This window comes from Nannospalax galili, unplaced genomic scaffold, assembly GCF_000622305.1.
Source record: "Nannospalax galili isolate Female #2095 unplaced genomic scaffold, S.galili_v1.0 scaffold591, whole genome shotgun sequence".
In the NCBI taxonomy this organism is placed as follows: Eukaryota; Metazoa; Chordata; class Mammalia; order Rodentia; family Spalacidae; genus Nannospalax; species Nannospalax galili.
In genome coordinates this window covers 3,732,927-3,754,378 of record NW_008330926.1, presented here as the reverse complement: position 1 = coordinate 3,754,378, position 21,452 = coordinate 3,732,927, and the positions used below count along the sequence as shown (strand labels likewise).

At 47.7% G+C, this 21,452-nt stretch overlaps 1 protein-coding gene across 3 annotated transcripts in view; it reads right to left on the bottom strand.

Moving 5' to 3' along the window:
• Nucleotides 1–21,452, bottom strand: part of Kcnn3 (potassium calcium-activated channel subfamily N member 3) — a 153,789-nt gene that overhangs the window by 98,242 nt on the left and 34,095 nt on the right. Inside the window, exons 1-2 of one of the 3 annotated variants that reach the window (XM_017795012.1) lie at nt 10,598–10,684; nt 10,230–10,325 (exon numbers count right to left, since the gene is read on the bottom strand). In XM_017795012.1, coding sequence (XP_017650501.1) covers nt 10,230–10,325; nt 10,598–10,615 — 114 coding nt within the window. In that variant the 5' untranslated portion in view covers nt 10,616–10,684. Of the gene's footprint in view, nt 1–9,468; nt 9,485–10,229; nt 10,326–10,597; nt 10,685–21,452 lie in introns of those variants that run through there. The other 2 variants (XM_008854710.1, XM_017795014.1) reach the window with 2 other exon arrangements.

Genomic DNA, 21,452 nt, shown 5'->3' with positions numbered 1-21,452 from the left:
TGCTGCCCGGTGACTTTGGAGAAAGGCTGGAATTGAGCACCAAGGAGGATCTTGGTCGCCTACTTCAATTATCCTAAAAGCTTTAGGTAGCTGATCAGTTTATAAGAGACTTGAGAGGAATCTCCTTTAAACTTCAAGATATTAGAGCCAAAGAACTGTCTTTTTGATGGCTTTTTATTTCAGCTTTGAGGGTATTAGCCAGGTGTCCTGTTTCTGGGAAGAAGGCAAGGCTATTCAGAGACGGTCCCACACAGGGCCCTCCTGGACATGCACTTAATCAAGCAAACTGTTCTCAGCCACTTTTCTGTTTCTCTCTCTTGGTCACCAAATTCTCAGTCAGTCAGTCGATACCTTCATATAGCCAGAAGTCCCAAAGATCATCTGGCCCATTCTATCTACTTTACAGGCCACCAAACTGAAGTTGAGCTTGAGGTGGTATCTTGTACAGCTTATACAGTGATCCGTCCCATAGACAGCCTAGACACAGGGAAGCACAGAACTCACTGGGGCCAGAGCCCTGGGGTGGGCAGGTGCTGGGCCCCTTTCACTTGCTCAGTCCCCCTGCTGGGATGGCAATGCTTTGCATTTCTGAAGCTCTTGAACAACATGTCCACTGCACACTCACTTCACATAGCCCAGGGTGAAGACAAGTGTGTGATTTCCAAGGCAACACATAGCCAGATGGATTCTGACTCCCAAGGCCTGTTTATAGCCAGCAAGGGAAGAAGTAGAAAGGGAGGAGCCACCTTTCCATCTACACAGGACTTCTCCCAAACCAGTTTCCCAGGTGACCTGCCAGGGTCTAGGGAAGAGAACAATCCCTACCACCCTGAAGTCCTGGAACCCAGAGCTTCTGCAGGACTTGGCAAGAGGTATCTGAAGGAATGAGGCAACGGTTCTGTGGGTAAAGTGCTTTCTGTGCAAGTGTGAGGATCTGAGTTCAGATCCCTAGCACCCACATAAAAGCTAGGTGTGGCAGGGGGATCCAAGACAGATCCTCGAGGCTCACTGGCCAGGCCATCAATTGAAACAACAAGCTCCAGGTTCAGTGAGAGACTCTTCTCAAAAAATAAATAAATAATTTAAAGACAGTTCCTCTACCTTCATAAACTTTGAAGCTAAGCATTTGAGTGGAACCAGTCACTTCCCCAGTGAGGAAGTAGAGAAATCAACAGTTGTCTTCACACAGTATCAGAACTGTTATTTTTACTTGGAGATAGAATTTTAAGAATTAAAGAAATGGGGGCTGGAGAGAGGGCTCAGCAGTTAAGAGCACTGGCAGCTCCTGCAGAGGACCTGGGTTCGAACAGCACCCACATGGTGGCTAATAACTGTCTGTAACTCCAGTTCCAAGGGATTTGACAGGCTCTTCTGTCTTCCATGGGCATTGCACAACACAGGTGCACTTACCTACATGCAGGCAATGCATGCATACACATAAAATAAAAATAAATAAAATATTTTGAAAAAAAACACACATGGGCCAGGCGTGATGGCCCACACCTTTAATCCCAGCACTCGGGAAGCAGAGGCAGGCAGATCTCTGTGAGTTCAAGGCCAGCCTGGTCCAAATAGGACTACAGAGAAACCCTGTAAAAAAAAAAAAAAAACAAGGTAGAGAGTGAAACGGAAGATATTCAATGTCACCCTCCACACATACACACCACCCTCCCACACTCAAAGAAGCATTTGCTCTGGAGTCAATGGAGCCTAGCAGCTCACTTAGGATGTCTAGATCTGTCCCTCTTGCTGGGACAAGTCTCAACATGCCCAGGGCATGGGTTTTCACACCTGCTAACAAACACAGGACACTCCCTGCCAGGAAACAGCATGATTTGGGATGACATTTCCCAGTGACAAAATTAAAAGGCAATGCTGACTGCCAAGATAGAGCCTGGCTGCCCCCACCCCCAGCCTCCAGGGCAGAACAGGTACCTTCACATCTATAGGGTGGAGCAGAGGCAGGAAGCAGGCTGTGAGGCAGAAAGGGTAAGTGTTTAAATATTTAGCAAATAAAACCACAGTGTCACACAGAGACTACCAGGGCTGGTGTGGTAACCATGGCAATCCATAGCCAGTGGCAGGGCTGAGTGAAGAGGTGCTGGGACTGAGGTAGACTACCCAGAGGATCATAGTGAGCAAGGCCAGCTGGCAGGAATAGCCTGTTGAGACCCTTGTTCCTTAGGATGCAAAAGGTTTGGGCCAGAAGCTGGTACTGTGGACTTGTCAGACCCTCAGCCTTATATCTGCCTCACCTACCCCCCAGCTCAGTGTTCATTCACTCACTCTTCAGCCTGTGCTCACTGAGTCTTGCTTTGTGCCAGACATCTCTTGGCTTCAATACAGTCACCACGCTCACAGAGTCCATGGCTAGCATTCACAATCCGCAGATCAGACGTACTATAGCAGGCAAAGAGCTAAGTCATCTGCTACACAGGCACCTTGCTTGGGAGCTAGAGGTGGCCAGAAAGTTCCTAGAAAAGGAGGTATCAGAGCCTAAGCCTCAAAGTGAAGGAGAAGCAGGCAGGCAGGTCTGTGAAAACACTCCCAGGTTACAAGGCGCTGGCAAGGTATGGGATGCCATCGTTGTCCAGGCAGTTGCCAGGGTCAGCCTCTGAACCTCCTGCCTTCAAAGAATGACCTACGTAGGTCCAGTGGGCCCAGCACCGTGACCTCTGTCCCTCAACTTCCTGCTCTTCCTTTCTCAGTCTCCCTCTCCGCCTCCCCCTCTCTCCCTCCTCCTTCCCACCTTCCTCTCCTCCTTCCTCTTTCTTCCTTTCCTTTCTTCTTTTATTGAGACAGGGTCTCATGCTGCAGCCCAAGCTGGCCTCCAACTCTCAGTCTCTCTGCCTCCTCCTGGGTGCTGGGATTAGAGGTGTGTGTCTTTGTACCTGGTCCTCATCTCTCTCTTCCTTCTCTCCAGCCCTACCAAGCACAGGCTGAGTCCAGGAACAGCAGCACTGCAGTGAATTCCCTGGAACATTTTCAATTCCCCACGTGTGCTGTGATCTATCAAATGGGTGTTAATGAACGTGGAGCGGGAGATGGGCGTACACCTGGTAGAGGAGGCTGCCATGAGCTCCTTGTTGAGCTGGACACCCCTTCAGTACTAGAACCAGCTGAGCTCCTGCCTTCTCAGTGCTGGACATAACAGGAACGGATGCCCCCAGACCAAGCCAGGTTGAAAGTTTGCCCAAGGTCTCCAGATCTCAGGAACTCAGTGCAGGCATGGCAGTTCACTTCGTGTATGCATGTGTGAGCGTGTGAGCGTGTGTGTGTGTGTGTGTGTGCGTGTGTGTGCGTGCATGCATGTGTGTGTGTATGCGCGTGCGTGTGTGCATGTGTGTGAACGTGTGTGCGTGCGTGCGTGTGTGTGTGTGTGTGTGTGTGAGCGTGTGAGCGTGTGTGTGTGTGTGTGTGTGTGTATATGTGTGTGTGTGTGGGATGGAGGTCAACATCAGGTGCCTTCCTTCCTTAGTTACTCTCCACCTTATTCTTTAAGACAGGGTCTCTCACCAAACCCAGAGCTCATTGATTTGGCTCAAGATCTCCTCACACACATATCCCACCTCGAGGGAGGGGCTGAGTTACAGACACAACTAGCTCAGTTTTTATGTGGATGTTTAGGATCTGAGTTCAGGTCCTCAAGTTTGAGTGGTGAGCACTTTGCTATAACCATCCCTCCAGCCCCAGGGCTAGCAATTCAAATCTATCAACCAGTCATCAGGGAACACCCTTAGGACTAACTATGATATATCTATGAAAAGGATGGAGACCCCAGCCCTCATGGGAAACGGACAACCTTCATTTCCCATGGAGGAAAGATCTATATCTACATCCTCTTCTCCTTATAACACTCAGAAATACCCCAAGCTAGCTCTGTCCCCAACATACAAGGTCTCTACTCCACGTGATCATAGAACCCAGTATCACCTAGGAAATCCACCCAACCACTCTAGGAGACGTGCTTCACTCCCTCATGTCATACACAGACACACCCTTCTTTCTACAGTACTTATGACCCTGGGTTATCTGAATCAAGGTGTAAGATAAACAGTTTCCTAAGGCAGAAGTATGAATTATTATGATTATTGAATAAATAAATGAATGCACAGATTCACTGTTCTAAATTATACTAAGATCAACTTCTAATTGATCTAATTCATCAGTATAGACTCAGCTGTTAAGACTTGCCTCTCAGGGCCAAGTCACCTTACACTAACTTCAGAATGTGATTTGAGCCCACATTTTTTTTTTTGTCTTTTTGATATAGAGTCTCCCTATAGCCCCAGCTGACCTGGAACTATGTAGACTAGGCTGGCCTTGAACCCACAGAGATCCACCTGTCTCTACCTCCCAAGTGCTGGACTAAAGGTGTGTGCCTCCACGCCAAGCTTTGAGCCCATATTTTTATAAGGGAGGCAAAGAGCAAGATTCAGAATGTCCCCTGATGGGAAGATGTTACTAACCCACTTAGCACTAGGATCCCAAAGAGTCTGGACAGACAACACCTCCCACATTACACATGCTGTGTCCTGGTGACAGCACATAGTACCCACCCAGGATGCCATGTGAATCTCCTGGATGATCATGGTACAGTGGGTGAGCCTTTTATAACATGAGCTGTCTCTTGACTATAATTTATGTCCTATAATTTGAAATAATTTCCCTGTCTGCTGAGAACCCTATTGGTAGTTAATAAAAATATCCACTTTTAGCCAGGCGTGGTGGTGCACGCCTGTAGTCCTAGCACCTGGGAGGCAGAGGCAGGCAGATCTCTGTGAGTTCAAAGCTAGCCTGGTCTACATAGTGAGTTCCAGGACAGCTGGGGCTACAGGGAGACCCTGCTTCAAAAAAAAAAAAAAAAAAAAAAAAAATCCACTTTTATACACCTAATAAGAAAAGTCTCCAGTTTTGGTCCCTTGTGTTCCAATTCATAAAGTTGAAGGCTCATATCTTGTCACTATGATTATGCTTCTGTCACATTAGAGGAAACCAAAGAAGCTATTGAGGCTTAGGATCTTGAGAGGATCCACATTTCCAAACAAGAGTAAGATAAACCCTACCCCATTGATCTGATTGATGAAATAACCACAAGTTGTAAGTGATGGTGCCTGCAGCTGCCAACTAGAGACTGTGATATGAACGCCCACTGCCCAGGTCCCCAACCAGAGTTGGGTGCCTCTTCCCCAGGGCACTCCATTCCTCCTTCCCCTCCTACAGGGCTACTCTATCCCTTTCCTCCTGCAGGCTCCTAAACCAGGCGGTGGCCCCTGGTTATTTCCTCTCCCTTTCAACTGGCTCCTTGCTAATAATGTATCCACGTGTGTTTCTCTAATCCACAAAAGCAGACCAGTCATGTTCCTTGTTTCCACTGTCTTCCTCTGCCTGCCGCCTATACTATCATTCCTGGTGACTATTCTAACAATGACCTAAAGCAGAGGACAAGCACATTCTTCAACTCCTGCTGTCCCTGTGGCAGATGTGATGGCTCCCTTCTCCCCTCCCCACTGTGTCCCAGTTTTTAACTGACCCTTCAGTCACCAGGGAGCTCCTCTTCCTCCATCCACTTCTCCTCAGCCGTGGTTCCTCTGGGGAATCTGCTGTCCTCTTATCTCACTCCCCTGCTCATCCAGTCCTGACCTCTACATCATTAGCTCCCATTACCATGGGAGCAGCTGAATGCCCCTCCCATGCCCAGAGTCTAACCCAACACTATTCCCACCTTGACCTCCTGTGCTTTCAATTTTAATGAATGGTACTCTCCAGCACCGAGTTACCAAGTACCTGGGAGATTCTCTCTCCTGCAGACAGTCTGTCTATCCTAATTGGTGAACAAGTCTTGTCACTTCCACTTGCTCAGCATCTCGCATGCATGTTCTCTCCTCCAGTCCCCATTCTTGCACTCACCCTGGTTCCAGGCATCGCTATCCCTCTCTTAGATATTGTAACAGGCTTCTAGCTATCTTCCTGCCTCTGAAATTAACTTTCCAACACCTGCAGGCAGCTGGCAGAGAGCCCATCTAAAGCGCAAGTCTCTTCCCAGCTTGACACCATTTTGTGATTTCTGCTGCAGCCTTCAGGACATGGGGGGCGGGGACTTTAGCAAGATGAGTACCACTGGCCTGCCTACCCTCCATAGAGAAGCTGCCCCACTGCCCAAGAACTTGGCTTTGGGGCATTCTGCAAGCTCCAGGTAGTTTTCATCCCAGGGCCTTTGTTAATTGCATGACCTCTGTTTGGGACACCCTTTCCACCCAGTGGACCAAGACAGGACCTTATGTAAGCTGAAACACTTTCATAGTATCTTAATTTGACCTGCACAGCAAGCTTTTGTGGTAGGTACTATCACTAGTCTGACTTTACAGGAAGAAAATAGACTAAAAGAGATTAAGGAACTCACTATAGGTCACCATACACCCAAACCCCAAAAGATGACAAAGGCCCTGATTTGAACCCCAGCTGGGCATCCATGTTGTCAACCACCTGCTAGCTAGCCTGCCTTCCAGGACAGCACCACACAGTTAAGGTTGGAAACCCTTGGAAAAGCAATGGTGATTTGTTTCTTTCCAGGACACAATGGCCTGAGAATAGAAGGTATCTGAGTCTTCCAAAGCTGTACTCCAAAGTGTCACAAGAGGGGAGGCTGAAGAAAGGTATGGGGGGGTCATCTTCAACAACAGAAGCGACCACCAGGGTATCACAGTGCTTTATTTCCTGCTCCAGGGAGAGGGCTGGGGCTAAGGGCAAGTTCTAGGAAAGCTGGCTCCTCACTTCTCAGCAGAAAAGGGGACATTCTAGACTCCTGAGGTAGGAATGCCTCCCCACAAGGCAGTCAGCTCCATTATTGTGGCATACACAAAGCCCAGCAGGTACTATGCTCAGTAGGTGGCTGTGCTGAATAGCTTTAGTAGTCAACTTGACACACCTGGGTAGAGGGACCTCAATTGAGGCGTTTCCTCCATTGGATTGGCCTGTGGTCATGACTATGGGGCATTTTCTTAATTATGGAGTGATATGGGAGGGACCAGTCCACTGTGGGTGCTACCACCCCTAGGCAGGTAGTCCCTGGCTATATAAGACCAGAGAAGCAAGTTAGTAAGCAGCATTTCTTCATGGTTTGTGCTTCAGCTCCCATCTCCAGGCTCCTACCCTGACTTCCTGCCCTGCTTCCCTCAGTGATGAACTGTGACCTGGGAGATAGAAGATAAAATAAACCCTTTCCTCCCTAAGTTGTTTCATCACAGTAATAGACAGCAAACTAGGACAGCAACTGGTACCAGAAAACAGGATATTGCTGTGATGGACCTGACTATATGTGTTTAAGAGGAATGTGGAAGTTTTTGGAGCTTTGGACTGGAAAAGTGCTTGAAGCGCAGCAAGCTGTTCTGTAGAAACCTGGAAAGTAATGCTGAAAGAGGTGTAGATGATGCAGGCCTGGCTTGTGAAGCTTCAAAGGGAAACAAAGACGATCAGGGATGCTTGTGTGATATATTTTGAAATAAGAATTTTTGGAAGTAAAACCTTGTGTGCTTTACTGAGATCATTTATGCTGGTCAGTTAGGGTTGAAAAATCAGCTATGAGTAATGAGAGATTAGCAACGCTGAGTAAAATCTTCTGGGAAATATTTCCTCAGGGTCAGTACACAGAAGCTGTGGTCCAGAGGGGGGCAAGGCTGTGCATCAAACTGGCAGCAGAAATTGGCAATGTGAAAGAGTCCCTCAGGTGGTACTGGTGATGAAGGTGTCAAGGTTATGGAAAGAATCTGAGGCTTTGCACTGTGAGAGGCCAGGAGAGGTCATTGGTGGAAAAGTGCTCATTGGTGGAAAAGTGCAGCTTCTGTTGCAATGGAGACCCCAGCATATTGGAGATGCCAGGACCATGGGACAACCGCCAAGGGCAGCAGCAGGTATAGATTGGAGTCAGCTTGCACATATGAGACAAGCTGTGTGTGCTGTGGATGGAAGAGCCAGAGAAGTGGAGCTGCCCAAGCCCTCTGGGGCCCAGAAGATCGTGAGTCAATCCCAGATGTCCAACACTGAGCTACATTGCCAGACTTGGTTTTGCTTAAGTGTGCCCAGTCCTTACCTTTTGAAATAAGACAATATGTAATTTGCTTTGGATTTTATAGGAGCCCACAGTTGAAAGACTTTTTAAAGAGACTTTGAACTTTTAAAGTGTTGGCATTTAAAAAAATATTTTATTTATTTATTTTTTAATTTTTTTCAAAAACTTTATTGAGAATTTCATACATGCATATAAGGTGTTTTGATCAAATCCATCTCACTCCCTCCCCTCCAAGGCGTTGGAATTTTTTAAAGACTGTGGAACTTTAGAAGTTGTATTGTTTTATATTGTGCTGTTAATATTAATATCATTATCTTGGGGACAAGAAATGGAAAGGTTATGGTTTAATAGTTATGTGTTTGTGTGTCAAATTGACAAGGGATCAGTTGTGCTGGATACCTTCAGTTGTCAACTGGGAACCCCAACTGAGGAATTTCCTCCATCAGACTGGGCTGTGGCTGCGTCTGTGGGGCATTTTCCTGATTACTGAGTGATGTGGGAGGGACTAGACTACTGTGGGCAGTGCCGCCCTTGGGCAGACGGTCCTTGGTTGTATAAGAAAGCAGACGGAACACAAGCCAGAGGAGCAAGCCAATAAGCAGCATTCCACCATGGTCTTCAGTACCTGCCTATCGGTTCCTGCCCTGAGTTCCTACACTGACTTACTTCAGTGATGAACTGTGGTCTGAGAGATATAAGATAAAATAAACCCTTCCCCCCACCCCAAGTTGTTTTGTCACAGCAATGAAAGCAAACTACGACAGTGCCCATAGCTAGAATTTGCCTCTCTGAGATTGGGAGATGGGATGGTCACAGCCTGTCCACCCTGCTCACATCAACAGTGCTACCCTGCCCTGTGGAAGGTATTTCCATAGTCCCCTGGAGACCCCTCTGTCCTGACATGGCCCCTCAGCCTCGTCCTCTTCACTTGTGTACCTGGCTGTTTTCTGGAATTTGCTGGAGAATGGTCTGGCAGCCTTATCCAGTCTGAACTCCATGAAGGAAGCTGCTGAGCGGCCTCTGTACCCAACCCTCAGAGCACAGCCCAGTTTAAGTACCATCTAGAGTACAACCTCAAGATGTCTTCCTATCACTGACACAGTGGGAATCTAGAGTCAAAACCTCTACATTCCGTCCAGCTACAGTACACATCCAGAAGCTGAACCCCGCTTTAGGACCAAGAGTTCCCCCACTATATCTGTGTCAGTGCTCTGCTCCAAGGACACTGAGGAACAAAAGGGGCCAGGCTTCCGCAGCATTGTTGACTAGCATTTTATAGACCCCCCACACCCCCTCCTTGTTCCACTCTCACCACAGCCCGGCAAAGTTGGAATAAAACCCTTTGTTCTAGGTGAGGTGGCTGAGACACGGCAAAATCACAGGGCCAGCCAAAGACATACCAAAAGAGGAAATGGATGAAACTCCAACCCTTGTCTTTTCGACTCTGAGCTCTGGTCTTCATCAATCTCTTCCTGCTGCCCAGATGTGAATCTGTGTTTCTCTGGCCAGAGGACTGGGAGATTATCCAGATTCACATACACATGACAAGAAACATCTGGATGTTTTGGATGACCTGGGTCCCCAGTGAGCAGATCAGCCTGCAGGGCAGGGGGAAGAGGACTCATGGTCATGGGGATGACCAAGTCTGCTCACTCCTGCATCAGTCTCACAGCCGGGGTTGAGCCATCCTCCCTGTATCAGCCAAGCTGGAAGTACACCCAGAGGCCCAGGAAGTATCTCCCCGAGTGTCAAGTCACCCCTGGGCAGCAAGTAACAGAAGCCAGAACCACATCACACATCTACCCTATCTAGAAAATGGCACCTCTAGCCTGGCCTCCACAGGAGTGAAGTCAACACTTTCAGAAATGTGTGATCCCTGCTGGTGTTTGAGTCTCTGTGTGTGTATGCAATGTGTTCGTGTGTGCATATGCATGTGTTCATGTGTGCAAAGGGGGCGCAAAACCCCAATCATGAAGCCATAGATAATATCTCAGTTATCACAGGAGAGCCTCAAGATGTCCTCCTTCGTGGAGATCCAAACAGGAAGAGAACAGCCAAGACCTTTTGGGACGTCACCCTGCAAAACTACCCAAGTATCTAGGTTGGGGGTTGGTGAGCTGAGCCCAGAGCACGGGCCACTACATGAAGTGTGGGGACCTACCTGGACCTCCCGTGTGTGATAGGCGATGATCAAACCAAGCAGGATGATGGTGGATAAACTGATAAGGCATTTCAGGGCCAACGAAAACATGGAATCCTGCAGGAGAGAGGGAAAGAGAGTTAAGGAGGACCAGGCAAGGAGGACCTCAGTGAAGTGATGTAACAGGGAATGGGGCAGAGGAAGGACTGTCCCCAACCCCTCCTGGGAGCAGAGTGGAACATAACGTTAGCCTGAGCCTGGGCTGTGCCCGAACTGCCCCCCTGAGCCTTGCTTGTGAGGAGAAATCATGCTTGCCTTCTCGGGATGATGCCACTTGGGCATGATGTATTGTGTCTGGGGCTCCTGGCTGGATTCTGGTGCTGTGTTACCTGGATCTTTGCCTCCATACTCAGAAGTCATAGAAACATATTTCTTTCTTGCGCTATTATATGGTTTGGATATCCATGGCATGCCAGTTCCTGTCTCTGCTTTCTCTTAACAAACCTGAAGCAGAGGACTCAGGTCCTTTATATCCCTAACTGTGCAGAGGTCTGTCAAAGAATGAATCAGAATGTTCTGGTAGCTGCTGTATCCTGGCTCAAGCCAAGAACAAGAGAGGGAGTCAAGGGCAGCAGAGGATCTAGTGGAGGGCTAAGGTCCAACACAGGAGCAGAGAGGGGTCCTGGGCAGGGAAAGGTTCTGGCAGTCCTGCTGTCAGGGCAGAGGACCCTCACTGCAGCTTCAGCCCAGGTAGTTTTGAATGCCTGCAGTCTCAAACAAGCTTGTCAGGCCATCTTCTGGGTCTAACCCTACCCTAGCTACTCAGAGCTACATGACCATCAAGATGCCCAAACAGAGCCAGCTCAGTGAGCACTGGCTGCCACTACTTTTTGCTCCTCATCCTTTTCAAATCAGAGCATCTGGTTGAGACTTGATGCTCTCCTGAGTCCTGGAAGTTGGAAGGGCAGTTACTCCCAGTCCTGGAGGAATATGGGAAAATGGCCCTAAGCAAAGGGAGCTGATGGATCAGGCAATGTTTCCAAGCACTGTACTTGAGATCCTAAACTTGGTCCTGAAAGCTACAGGCCTCCTACCAAACAGCCTCAGAGTTGAGGGATGTCTGATTTTGGCACATCTCAACTTTATAGCCATTACACACCAAGAGGGATGAGTGGCTTGTGCCAGAGTTCGAAGCCAGAGCCTCTGGTCTCCAGACCAGAGCAATGTTCACAGAGGACCTACTCTCTACCAGGAAACAGGAGAAATATGTGAAAAGTCCTTTAAACAAACCTAAATGACAGATTGACAGATCAAGACAAGTGACCAAATCACAGTCAGATAGTAGAGACTAATTCTAGTTTTCTATATAGGGTAACTATGGTCATAACAATCTACAGTACATTTCAAAATAACTAGAAAACTACAAAAGCACATAGAAATGTTTGAGGAGGCAGAAATGCTTATTCTCCTGGTTTGATCATTACTATGTATATGTTTCAAATTTTCATGCTATACTCAAAGATGCACAAATATGTCTCAGGTTTTAAATTTTTTTAATTTTTTAATTTTATGTGTATGAATGTATTGCCTGCATGTATGTAAGTACACCTGTGTCATACAATGGCCAAGGAGTTCAGAAGAGTGCATCAGATTCCCTGGAACTGGAGTTAGGGATGGTTGTTAGCTGCCATGTGGATGCTGGGAACCGAACCCAGGTCCTCTGTAAGAACAACCAGTGCTCTTAACTGCTGAGTCATCTCTCCAGCCCCCCAGTTAAAAATTTTAAGACTACAGTGAAGATGGTTCAAAGATGGGATATGATTAATTGTCAAGTAATAGAAGAGCAGGGGTGCTCTGGAGAGGGAACCATCACTGGCAGATGTGAGAGTGTCTGGGGCCTGAGGTGCTGCCGTCCAATATGGCAACCACTGAGGAAGTCTTGGGACTTGAATCCAGAACTTGCAGTTCCCCCCTCCATGTTTTCACCCACCCCCCGTGGACCAAGATAGAACGAGAGCAGCTCTCTAAGGCATCTCTCAGTCTCACCAATCATTTCTTTGCCAGGACCCTGTTTTGTTGTTTTCTAAGACAAGTTCTCACACTATAAACTCACCATCTCCCTGCCTTGGCCTCCCCAGAGCGCATTCATTCACTCTTCACAACCATTTCATTCACTTCTTACTTGTTGTAGATGCCCCAGTGTGTTGGATGCTGTCAGGTATTCAGAGAAGGCTCCAACCCACCAAAAGCTTTCAGTCTGACTTATGCACAAACTCTAACTGGTGTTTTGCTGGTGCAATGTGAGCACAAAGAAAACTGAAGCACAGTTCTGGCCCTCCAGAAGGTTCCCCTTTGATAGCACTACTTGATATTAGAGGCACCAACTCAATCCCAGTTGGTACTGAAAAGAGGGATGATAAGTATGGGGTTGCTTGGGCTGTAAAGCTCAGGGATACTCAGGCTGTGAGCTCAGGGACCTCCCTACAAATGTGCTGGGGACAGCTCTAGCCAGAAATGGCCATAAGGTCCTTCTCAAAGGGATCTGAAAGCATGTGGAGAGCATCACACCTACCCCGGGAAGACTTGGGGTCAGTGGCACATTTCCACTCTAATTCTTTTGGCAGAAATTAGCCGAAATCAGAATCCAAGTCTATTTCCATCAGTTTTAGAGGACGAGGTAAAGGGACAGGGGCCAGATGCTGTCTTCTCTCCTTTTAGCCTTTTCCATTTGTCCTAAAACTCGAAGCTTTTCCATTAAAAGGCAGCTCCCACCTGCTTAGTGGTTTTGGCTGGTGTGGCCTGCTGGGCCAGCTGCAGCCTGCAGGGACACAGAGTTGGATAATGGACTGATGGGGGACTCTTGAGACTTTACAGATGTCCTTGAGTTCTCGTCACATGTCAGTTAAAAAAACTTCACTCATTTTTAATACCTGGAAAACATGTCAGAGAAGTCTGGCTGGATCTGAAATATTTTCTATTTGGTAAAATATTGAATTATCATCTTTTCTGCCTGAACTCCAGTGAAGCTTGAAATTGATATGACTCTTCAGGTGACACAGTGGCATGAAGCTGACTAATTAGTCACCAAATACTACATGGTGGGGTGCCTGCCACACCCACTGTGCTCCAACTCACTCCATCTGGGGCTCAAAATTGGACTCATAGTCTGGGAGGGCCTCTTGTGGCCAACTGTTCAACCCTACTCCCCTACGTCTGAAAACTTTTCAGCAACAAAGAAATAATCCTCAGCATGCAAAATGCATAGAAAGTACATCTTGGGGGAGCATCTTTATATATCTTATTTTTATTTTTAATTATGTGAATATGGAGGGTTGTGCATGTGAAGTGCAGTGCCCTTGAAGGCAAGAAGAGGGCAGTATGTGCTCTTAGCCACTGAGCCATCTCTCTAGCCACCATGGGGGCAATTTTTAAAACCATCTATTGCTGGGACTGATGGTGCACACCTTTAATCCTAGCACTCAGGAGGCAGAGGCAGGCGAATCTCTGTGAGATAGAGGCCAGCCTGATCTACACAGCAAGTTCCAGGCCAACTGGGGCTACAGGGAGACCCTGTCTCAAAAAATAAAAAAATAAAAAAAAACATACAAAATAAATCTAAATACATAAATAAAACCATCTACTCATATTTAAGTAGTTCAGACCATCTAAGACTAGCCAGTGATGGACACTATGCAGCCATGAAAACAGTATCTGAAGACATGGAGAAAAGTCATGATCCAATATTAAGTGGAAAACTTCGAGTCTCAAATTATATATGTAGCCAATTTCCAATTATTTTTAAAACCCTTTCAATGTAGAAAAAGACTTAAAAAATTATCCGTAGTCTTCATTATGTGCTGTTTTCTTATTTTTCTTCTCTCCTCCAATTGTCAGTAGAAAGAATATACCATTTTATAATTGAAATGTTTGTTTTTCAGAATCTGAGCCCTGGACTGCTAGGGGGAGGGAGGCTTTGGTGCAGGAGAGAGACACAGCTTTACTTGTGGCATGCACTTTGCTGTGAGTGTCTGCAGGAGCACATGTGAGCCTCAAGCCCATCCTTGTGATGGTGAAAAAGGGTCTGAGGCTCTCTTCAGGCTTTGAAATGCCATTTCATTTACCCAGGCCCATTTCCTAGTGTCCTGCTGGAAGAGTCACCATTCTCAACTTGAGCAGGAGATTCCACATTCATACCAGGGTCTCTAGTCACCTGGTCTGGGCTGAGGGACTCACACCCACATCAGACAGCCTTGCTGCTTCACTAATACACAATCTACCTAAATTCATGGGATAATACATTTATAGTAGATGACGCATAACCTATTTGTATATAAGGGGTGCTTAATAAATGCTTTATTTCTAGCTAATCCTATGCCAGGCCCCAACCTAAGATTGTTCTTTAATTGCATATTTTTATCTCGCCACACATAAAACCATTTTGCTGAAAAAATATTAAAGACTGAAGAAGTGTGGAAATGACTTTCCCAAGGTCATGTAACTAACCCAGATTTTAACTATAAGTCAGATTTTTCTGTATCCCATGCTTACCCTGCCTTCCAGTGACCTAGGTACCCATGTGAGGAGTGTATTCCTGACATCTCAGTGGAGCCTGGAGCTACACAGGAGGCTTCTAGCCAAGCTGGGGATCAAACCACATTCCTAGGAAATGTTTCTGTCCATGTGGTCCCTTTCTGCTCCTGGACACAAGCCAGCCCTTCATGGGTCTGTGATTTCTCACTCCAGATAATAATCTGGAATACAAGTGCTACTACAGGAGCCTACCTACCACATAAGGGGGCATCACCAACCACCTTCACAAAAGAGGAAACTGAGGTTCTGAGAACTTAGCTAACTTGTCTAAGGGCATAGCCAACAAATGGCAGAGTCAGGATCTGAGGAAACCAGGTTGTACACCCAGAGCTGTCTTCCTGCAGGCTCCAAGCCAGCAGCCTGGGACTAGACCGTACGGGCCTGCAGTTTCAAAGTGAAGCTTCTCAGAGCTGCTGCAGCCCTTCCTCCTCTGGGGCTGTGCACAGAGTGATGGAGTGTGTTCTCAGGCCTCTGAGCCAGCAATATAACTTGTAGCTTCCAAAGATAGGTCAGGATTGTAATGATTACAGTAGATCTTCCCAGAGACTTTGAAGTTTTAAATGTGTTTTATTGTTTAGAACATTGAAAAAAAAAATTATGCTTGCAGACAGTCATGTAGGGGCACTGAAGCAATGTGAAATATGAACTCCATCAACGAAAGGAAGTGCAGGCTCCTTCCCCAGCCACATTAATACCCTGCAAGTGTGTGCCTGAGCACGTAAGCACACACACGTGGCCCATTCATGATTTCTGTCACTGGCTGGAAGCCCCAAAGGGAAAGAGGTGACAACATCCAGACCTGTATTTCCTGAATCAAGGTCTGATGTGCCTTCCTGACATCACCTCGTTTTGTGCACTCAACTTGGGAAATAATTGGGAAATCTTTTCTGTTTAATAAGGTCAACTTTTACTTCAATTTCATGGAGCGATTCCAAAACTGATTGATATTCAGCACTGGCTTAATCCTGTAGCTCTGCAATGGTTGTCCTAATTAGGATCTGGCTAATTAATGCTATGCAGATTAAGCCAGGCCTTCCTCCCAGGAGCAGGGAAGGTGGCATGCTTAGTGGCTGTCCTCCAGGGAGACCCTGCTTCTCTCCTCCACCTGGGGCTTTCCTCCTGCACCTAGCCTAGTCTTCCCAGGCTCCCATCCTGCCTTTCTCCTCACCTTGCCTCTGACCATTCACCCTCATGCTCAGTCTTAGCTGGACTCCTCCCAGGTATACAGCTTGAAGTCATTTGGGTCATTTCCAGCATCCTCAGAATGCCCCATCCCACTGCAGGTGCTCATAGTCCAGAATGGAGTTGTGGAGTGACTCGGCCCACTGTGCCCCAGCCTCCTGAGAACAGGGAAACTGGTGGTACTGTGACAGTGGGTAGGGATAGGCAGTGACCCATAACTCTTAGAGGGATGCCAAGGGGTTTCAGCAAGAGGGTTCTGGAGGTCAGGCTCAGGGTTTGGCTGCAGACAGTAACCACTGCTACCTTGAGGTAAGGTACTACCTTGCACAAGTTGCTTCGCTCTTCAGACCTTAGACCTCTAGGAAAATAGATTCTGGAACTCAAATAGGCATGCCATCTTCTCAGGAGGGAAGGTGAGCTTCCGGTTATTGACATGGGGCCAAGAGAGTTTTCATTGTCTCTTTCTAAACAACATAGAACTTGAAAACTAAAGGCCAAAATTCAAACCTTGTCTTTGTGACTTACTTGCTATGACACTGGGCTTCTGGGTCCTTCCTGAGCCTTAACCTCTCTGGGCTTCCTAGTTCTTCCTCTGTAAACTGGAAGCCCTCACTTTGGTGTTGGAGGATAAGATCCACAAATGAAAAAACTTATTCTTCCCCCACATCCTCTCAAAGCCAAACACCCTTTCTCTTGCCACGCAGAGGGGAGAAACTGAGCTGGTCCTCAGCTGGGAACTCCTAGCACTTTATGATCACAGCACTTCAGAAAGACACCTTGAGCAGTCCACATTGGGCCACACACTCCATCACTTGTCCTGTCACAGCAGTCTTCACTGAGCATCTGCTCTGCCCAGGCTCCAGGCTGGGCCCTTGAAAAACACTAGGGAGTCCCTCCCCTCCACCCCCAATGCACTGAGCCTGAATCCTGCTCCATCACCATCCTCACCGTCACTGCCACAGTATACCCCTCTGGACACAGTCCCTCAGCACTCATCCTGTCCACAGCCAGAGGTGAGAAGAGACAGACTGGCAAACGGGCAGGAGGGTCTCTGGAGAACAAAGCTCAAGCTAAGAAAGCTCAAACTGAGAAAACACCTGGTTCCTTTGGGCCTCTCTCAGCATGGAGTGCCCAGGACCAGAGAAGATGGCCCTAAGAATCAGTGGGACAGCCCCTGTACCCTGGGTGTGAGCTGTGGCCTGCAGCCTCATCCAAGGACAAAGGGGCTTCAGAGAGTACCTCCTCCTTCTGGATGCTGCATATGAGGGTGCAGCCTAGCCTGATCCTAGGATCCAAGCTTCAGGCACCTTTCCTCCAGGCCCCAGTGGCCACAGAGGGCGTCAACCTCAGTCACCTTCTATGCATGTGACTCTTCTTTTCTGCGGACTTCTGTGCTAGGCTCACCCCACACCTGGGATGCACCTGAGGCATAGTTCCCTGGCAGAGAGCCTCAAACTGAACACATTCTCCTCCCAGTTCTAGGCTCAGCAGGATCATTATGTACTGGCAGGCCAGGCTAAGTGGAAGTCTGACCTTAATCATGAGCAGATGGCTTCTCGGAGTCCTGCCCTGCTGTATTCTCCTCAGCCACTAGTCATCTCAGCTGGGAGATGTCACCTGCCTAAGATGATCCCACCGGTCTGCCCTGACTCCACACCCTTCCTGAGGCTGACTACACGGGTGTTTCTTCCCCATCAATACTGCCCCAGCTCAGATGACAGGAGCTTCTCCCCATCCAACTTGTCACCCATTGCTACTTTTCACTGTCTCTCACCCTAGCCAGCATGTCAGTTTCCAAGGGCGGGATTGTTCTTTTTCTTTTTTGAGACAGCATCTCACCATGTAGCCCTGACTGGCTGGAACTACGTAGACCAGGCTGGCCTTGAACCCACAGAGATCCACCTGTCTCTGCTGAGTGCTGGGATTAAAGGCGAGCACCACCACATCAGGCAGTCTTCATTTATTCCTCTCTGTGGACTCATGCCTGGATCACTGTCCAGTACACAGTCGGTCAATACAACCTGAATGTTGAATATTTGAAAGAAGGGAGCAAATTGAGAGATGCGTAAAGCAGATAGACACTTCTATCCTGGATTTTCAAATTCATGAAACCAAAGGGAGGTGTGATCAAAAGGACAAGTGCCATGTGGTCACTTATCCAGGGTCTCATACTAGAGATGAGGGCTCTGAGTCTGAAAGAAAGCAGTCACTTTCCCTAGGCTCTGGGCAAGGACAAGGTGGAGGTGTGATCTGAATCTGAGCGAATCTGATTCTAAGGCCTCTGATCTCACAGCAGAGCATCTAGTGGGAATCTCAAGACCAGGCCCCAACCATGCCACCATTAGACCTCAGTGGCCTCCTGGCATAACAACGACAGCCTGAAGTCCGGACTCGAGGCCTGTGTCATCCCTGCAGGTCTAGCCCAGGCCCAGCCTGGCATGGGGGAGGACAGACAGGAAATGCTTATGAGTAAAGGAAGCCAACAGTCTTGAAATAAAACTCATAAAGTCACTTTGACCTAGAGCATTTCTCTGTGGCCCTTTATTTTTTTACTTCCAGAAGGAGATAGAACCTGATGTCTGAGGGACATCATGTAGTTAAAAGCAAGGGCATTCAGGTCTGAACAGAGGGTAACCTGGCATTGTCTAGTGAAGCCAATATGATGACCAGGACACCAATTAAGAGGAAATGACCCTCCCCAGGGCTGGCTCCCTGGCTGTGCCATGCTCCTAAGTCAGCATGGAAAGGTCACTTGGAGATTGTCCTCCCCAAATATCAAGTGCCACAAGTCACCCCTCTAATCCACAAACATAATTCTGATTAAGGAAATGATTTTCTTTACAAGGTCTGGGCAGAGAAGAGCTGGCAAATCAGGAATTCTCCATTGTGTGCTTCCTTAGCATGCATTTCTGGCCACACAACACTGGCAAGAATCCCATGCTATTTAGTAAATAATATTTATTTTTTGGTCTTTTTGAGACAGGGTCTCCCTGTAGCTCCAGCTAACCTGAAACTCACTATGTAGACCTGACTGGCCTCTGCCTCCCAAGTGGTAGGACTAAGGGCGTGCACCACCATGTGACTTATATTTAGCAAAAAATTTTATAGCGTGCTTGCTTTGTGCCAGGCATTGTGCTGTGCAGGAGGCAGGCATAGCAGGATGAGGCCTTCCTGAAGCTTGCTTGCTGCTCCAAAGACAGCCAAGGCCAGGCCACCTAGGCTTCTTCCAGACACAAAGCAAGCACAAGCAAATGTGAGTTTGGAAATGCTGAGGAGCTGTAGCAGTCTCAAAGCAGGCAGAGTGAGGCAGAAGGAGCATGCCTCAGGGGTCAACATCATCACTGAGATGTTATCAGACAGTCATACACACAAGAAATAGAGTCCCTGAATCTTCCATTTTTGGCAACTTAAAAGCCACATAGATCCACCCCTGCTCCCTCTGTGAGATTCTAGCAGGCAGATGGTCCTCCAGGTTATGTTTGACTGCCTCAGAGGCCAGGGACCCACTTCCTCTCCAGCCCTTGAGAGACTCCACTTGGAATGACTGACTTTTTTGGAAATCTGCCTTCATCTTTCTTAGGTCTTTGGCCCCCACCCAGTAAAGCTAAGCCATTGCCTCTATTAGCCCTGCTTTGACCACAGCCTCATAGGTACCTGTGCCAATCTCCCCCTCCCCAGGGCGCATTCATGCCAGACCTAGAGGTGCCCCTAGAAATTCTATATCAAGATATTAATGTGGGGTAGGGAGCAGGGGGCTGGCTTGTCTCCAACAGAAAGCAGCTTGTGTTGGAGTAATTTAGAACACAGGTTTATGTTCCCAGGCCAGATAGTACTGCCTACCTGGCTGTCCAACCAACCCTGGATTTATCTGTTCTCCAAAAGCCTGGATCCTTGTCCTAGAAGTCACCTCCAGACTTGTCACCTAGTCATTTCTTTCTCTAGCAGGCAATCTGCTCCTGACTGCCTTTCTCCCTCTGCTGCTTGTGGAGGTGAGTGTTCTCAGCTAATCAGCAATTACATGAGTCCTGTGGTGTCCAAAAGCTGTAAAAAGTTCACAGCTGCCACCACACACCAGTTCTTAGAGTCCCTGAATGGCACCTTCATCTCCAAGATCCATGCGAAAGGTGTCTTGTCCTAGCCCCAATATCCATCATGTCAGCCTGGGGTAAAGTAGCAGGGACCCACCTTTCTCCATCTCCCAAGTATGGCCCAACCCTGCCAGGAGTTTAAAAACATCCACTCCCAATTTCATCAACACTGCAGAAGCCCCCATTTTCTTAAATGTTCTAGACTATTCAAAATAAATAAATAAATGTGTTTTCTGGTGACTTGAAGTAGTGTTGTTTTCTCTTAAAACCTACCTCCTCACTCTACCCCTGCCAGCAAAACAGCAGAAACTCACTCAGCTTTGCACAGTGTCCCCACTGAATTCCTGACCAGCTCTGAATCAATCCAACCCAACTCATCCCAGGCCTGGGCCCTGTCTCCCTACCCTGCCCCAGCCACCCACTAAAACATACCAGACTTCCAGGTTTTGTGAAGGAACTATGTTCAACCAGTTACAAGGAGCTAGCTAAATTCATCTTCTGACAGCTGGAACTTGAAATAAGAATGCTGATTCATATCACCTGAGAGCTAGAGGGATGCATGTTAGTGATCACCATACAGCAAGGCCTGCAGACTCTGTCCTATATCTGTTGACTCCATCACTCAGGTTCACCCATGCATTTTCATCCCCATGTCCCACGGTGCCAGAAGCAACACCATAGCCCCAGCTATGCTGTCCCACTTTATCAAAGAATTTCAGAGAGAGAGAACCTGCAGTCCCCCACCTGCTGCCTGGAGGCAGATCCACTCCTATCCCAGTACTGGGCAGAATCACCTCAAGCCTGACAATGTTTGGGCCAAGTAAAAATTTTTCAGATACCCAGAAATCACATCTGGTGAGAAAAATAACTGCCTGGCAGGCTCCACAGACATCTCTGAAGGCCACTCTGGAGTTTCCTAGATAAATAACAGCCTTGTCTTTGTTTTCAAGTTTCTGGAAGTTTCTTGAGTTCTGAAGGCAGCCTCATTGTCCTTCTGATTCTATATGCAGTCTTGTGGACAAATGTGAGGCGGTGAGTCCTCTGCCCAGTGCTCAGACTTACCCTGAAGGGGCCTCAGTTACCCAACTTCCCTATTTTACAGACAAAGAAACTGAGGCCCAGAGAAGGGCTCTACCCTATCCAAGGTTACACTCAGTAACAGAAAGGGATAAGATTCCCTGTCTCCCAAGGGTTGGGCTGACCCTGCTAATGCTCCTGAAAAGAGTAGGGTCTTCTTTGACCCCTCTTCAGCCTCTGTGTGTTCTCACTTCAAGTTTGAGGGAGGAATGTTTCTCCTATGGCTCATTCAGGGGCAAATCAAGAAAAATAACAGTCACCTACTCCAGGTTCTCCATCTTCTTTTCGCTTAAAAACACAAAAGCTT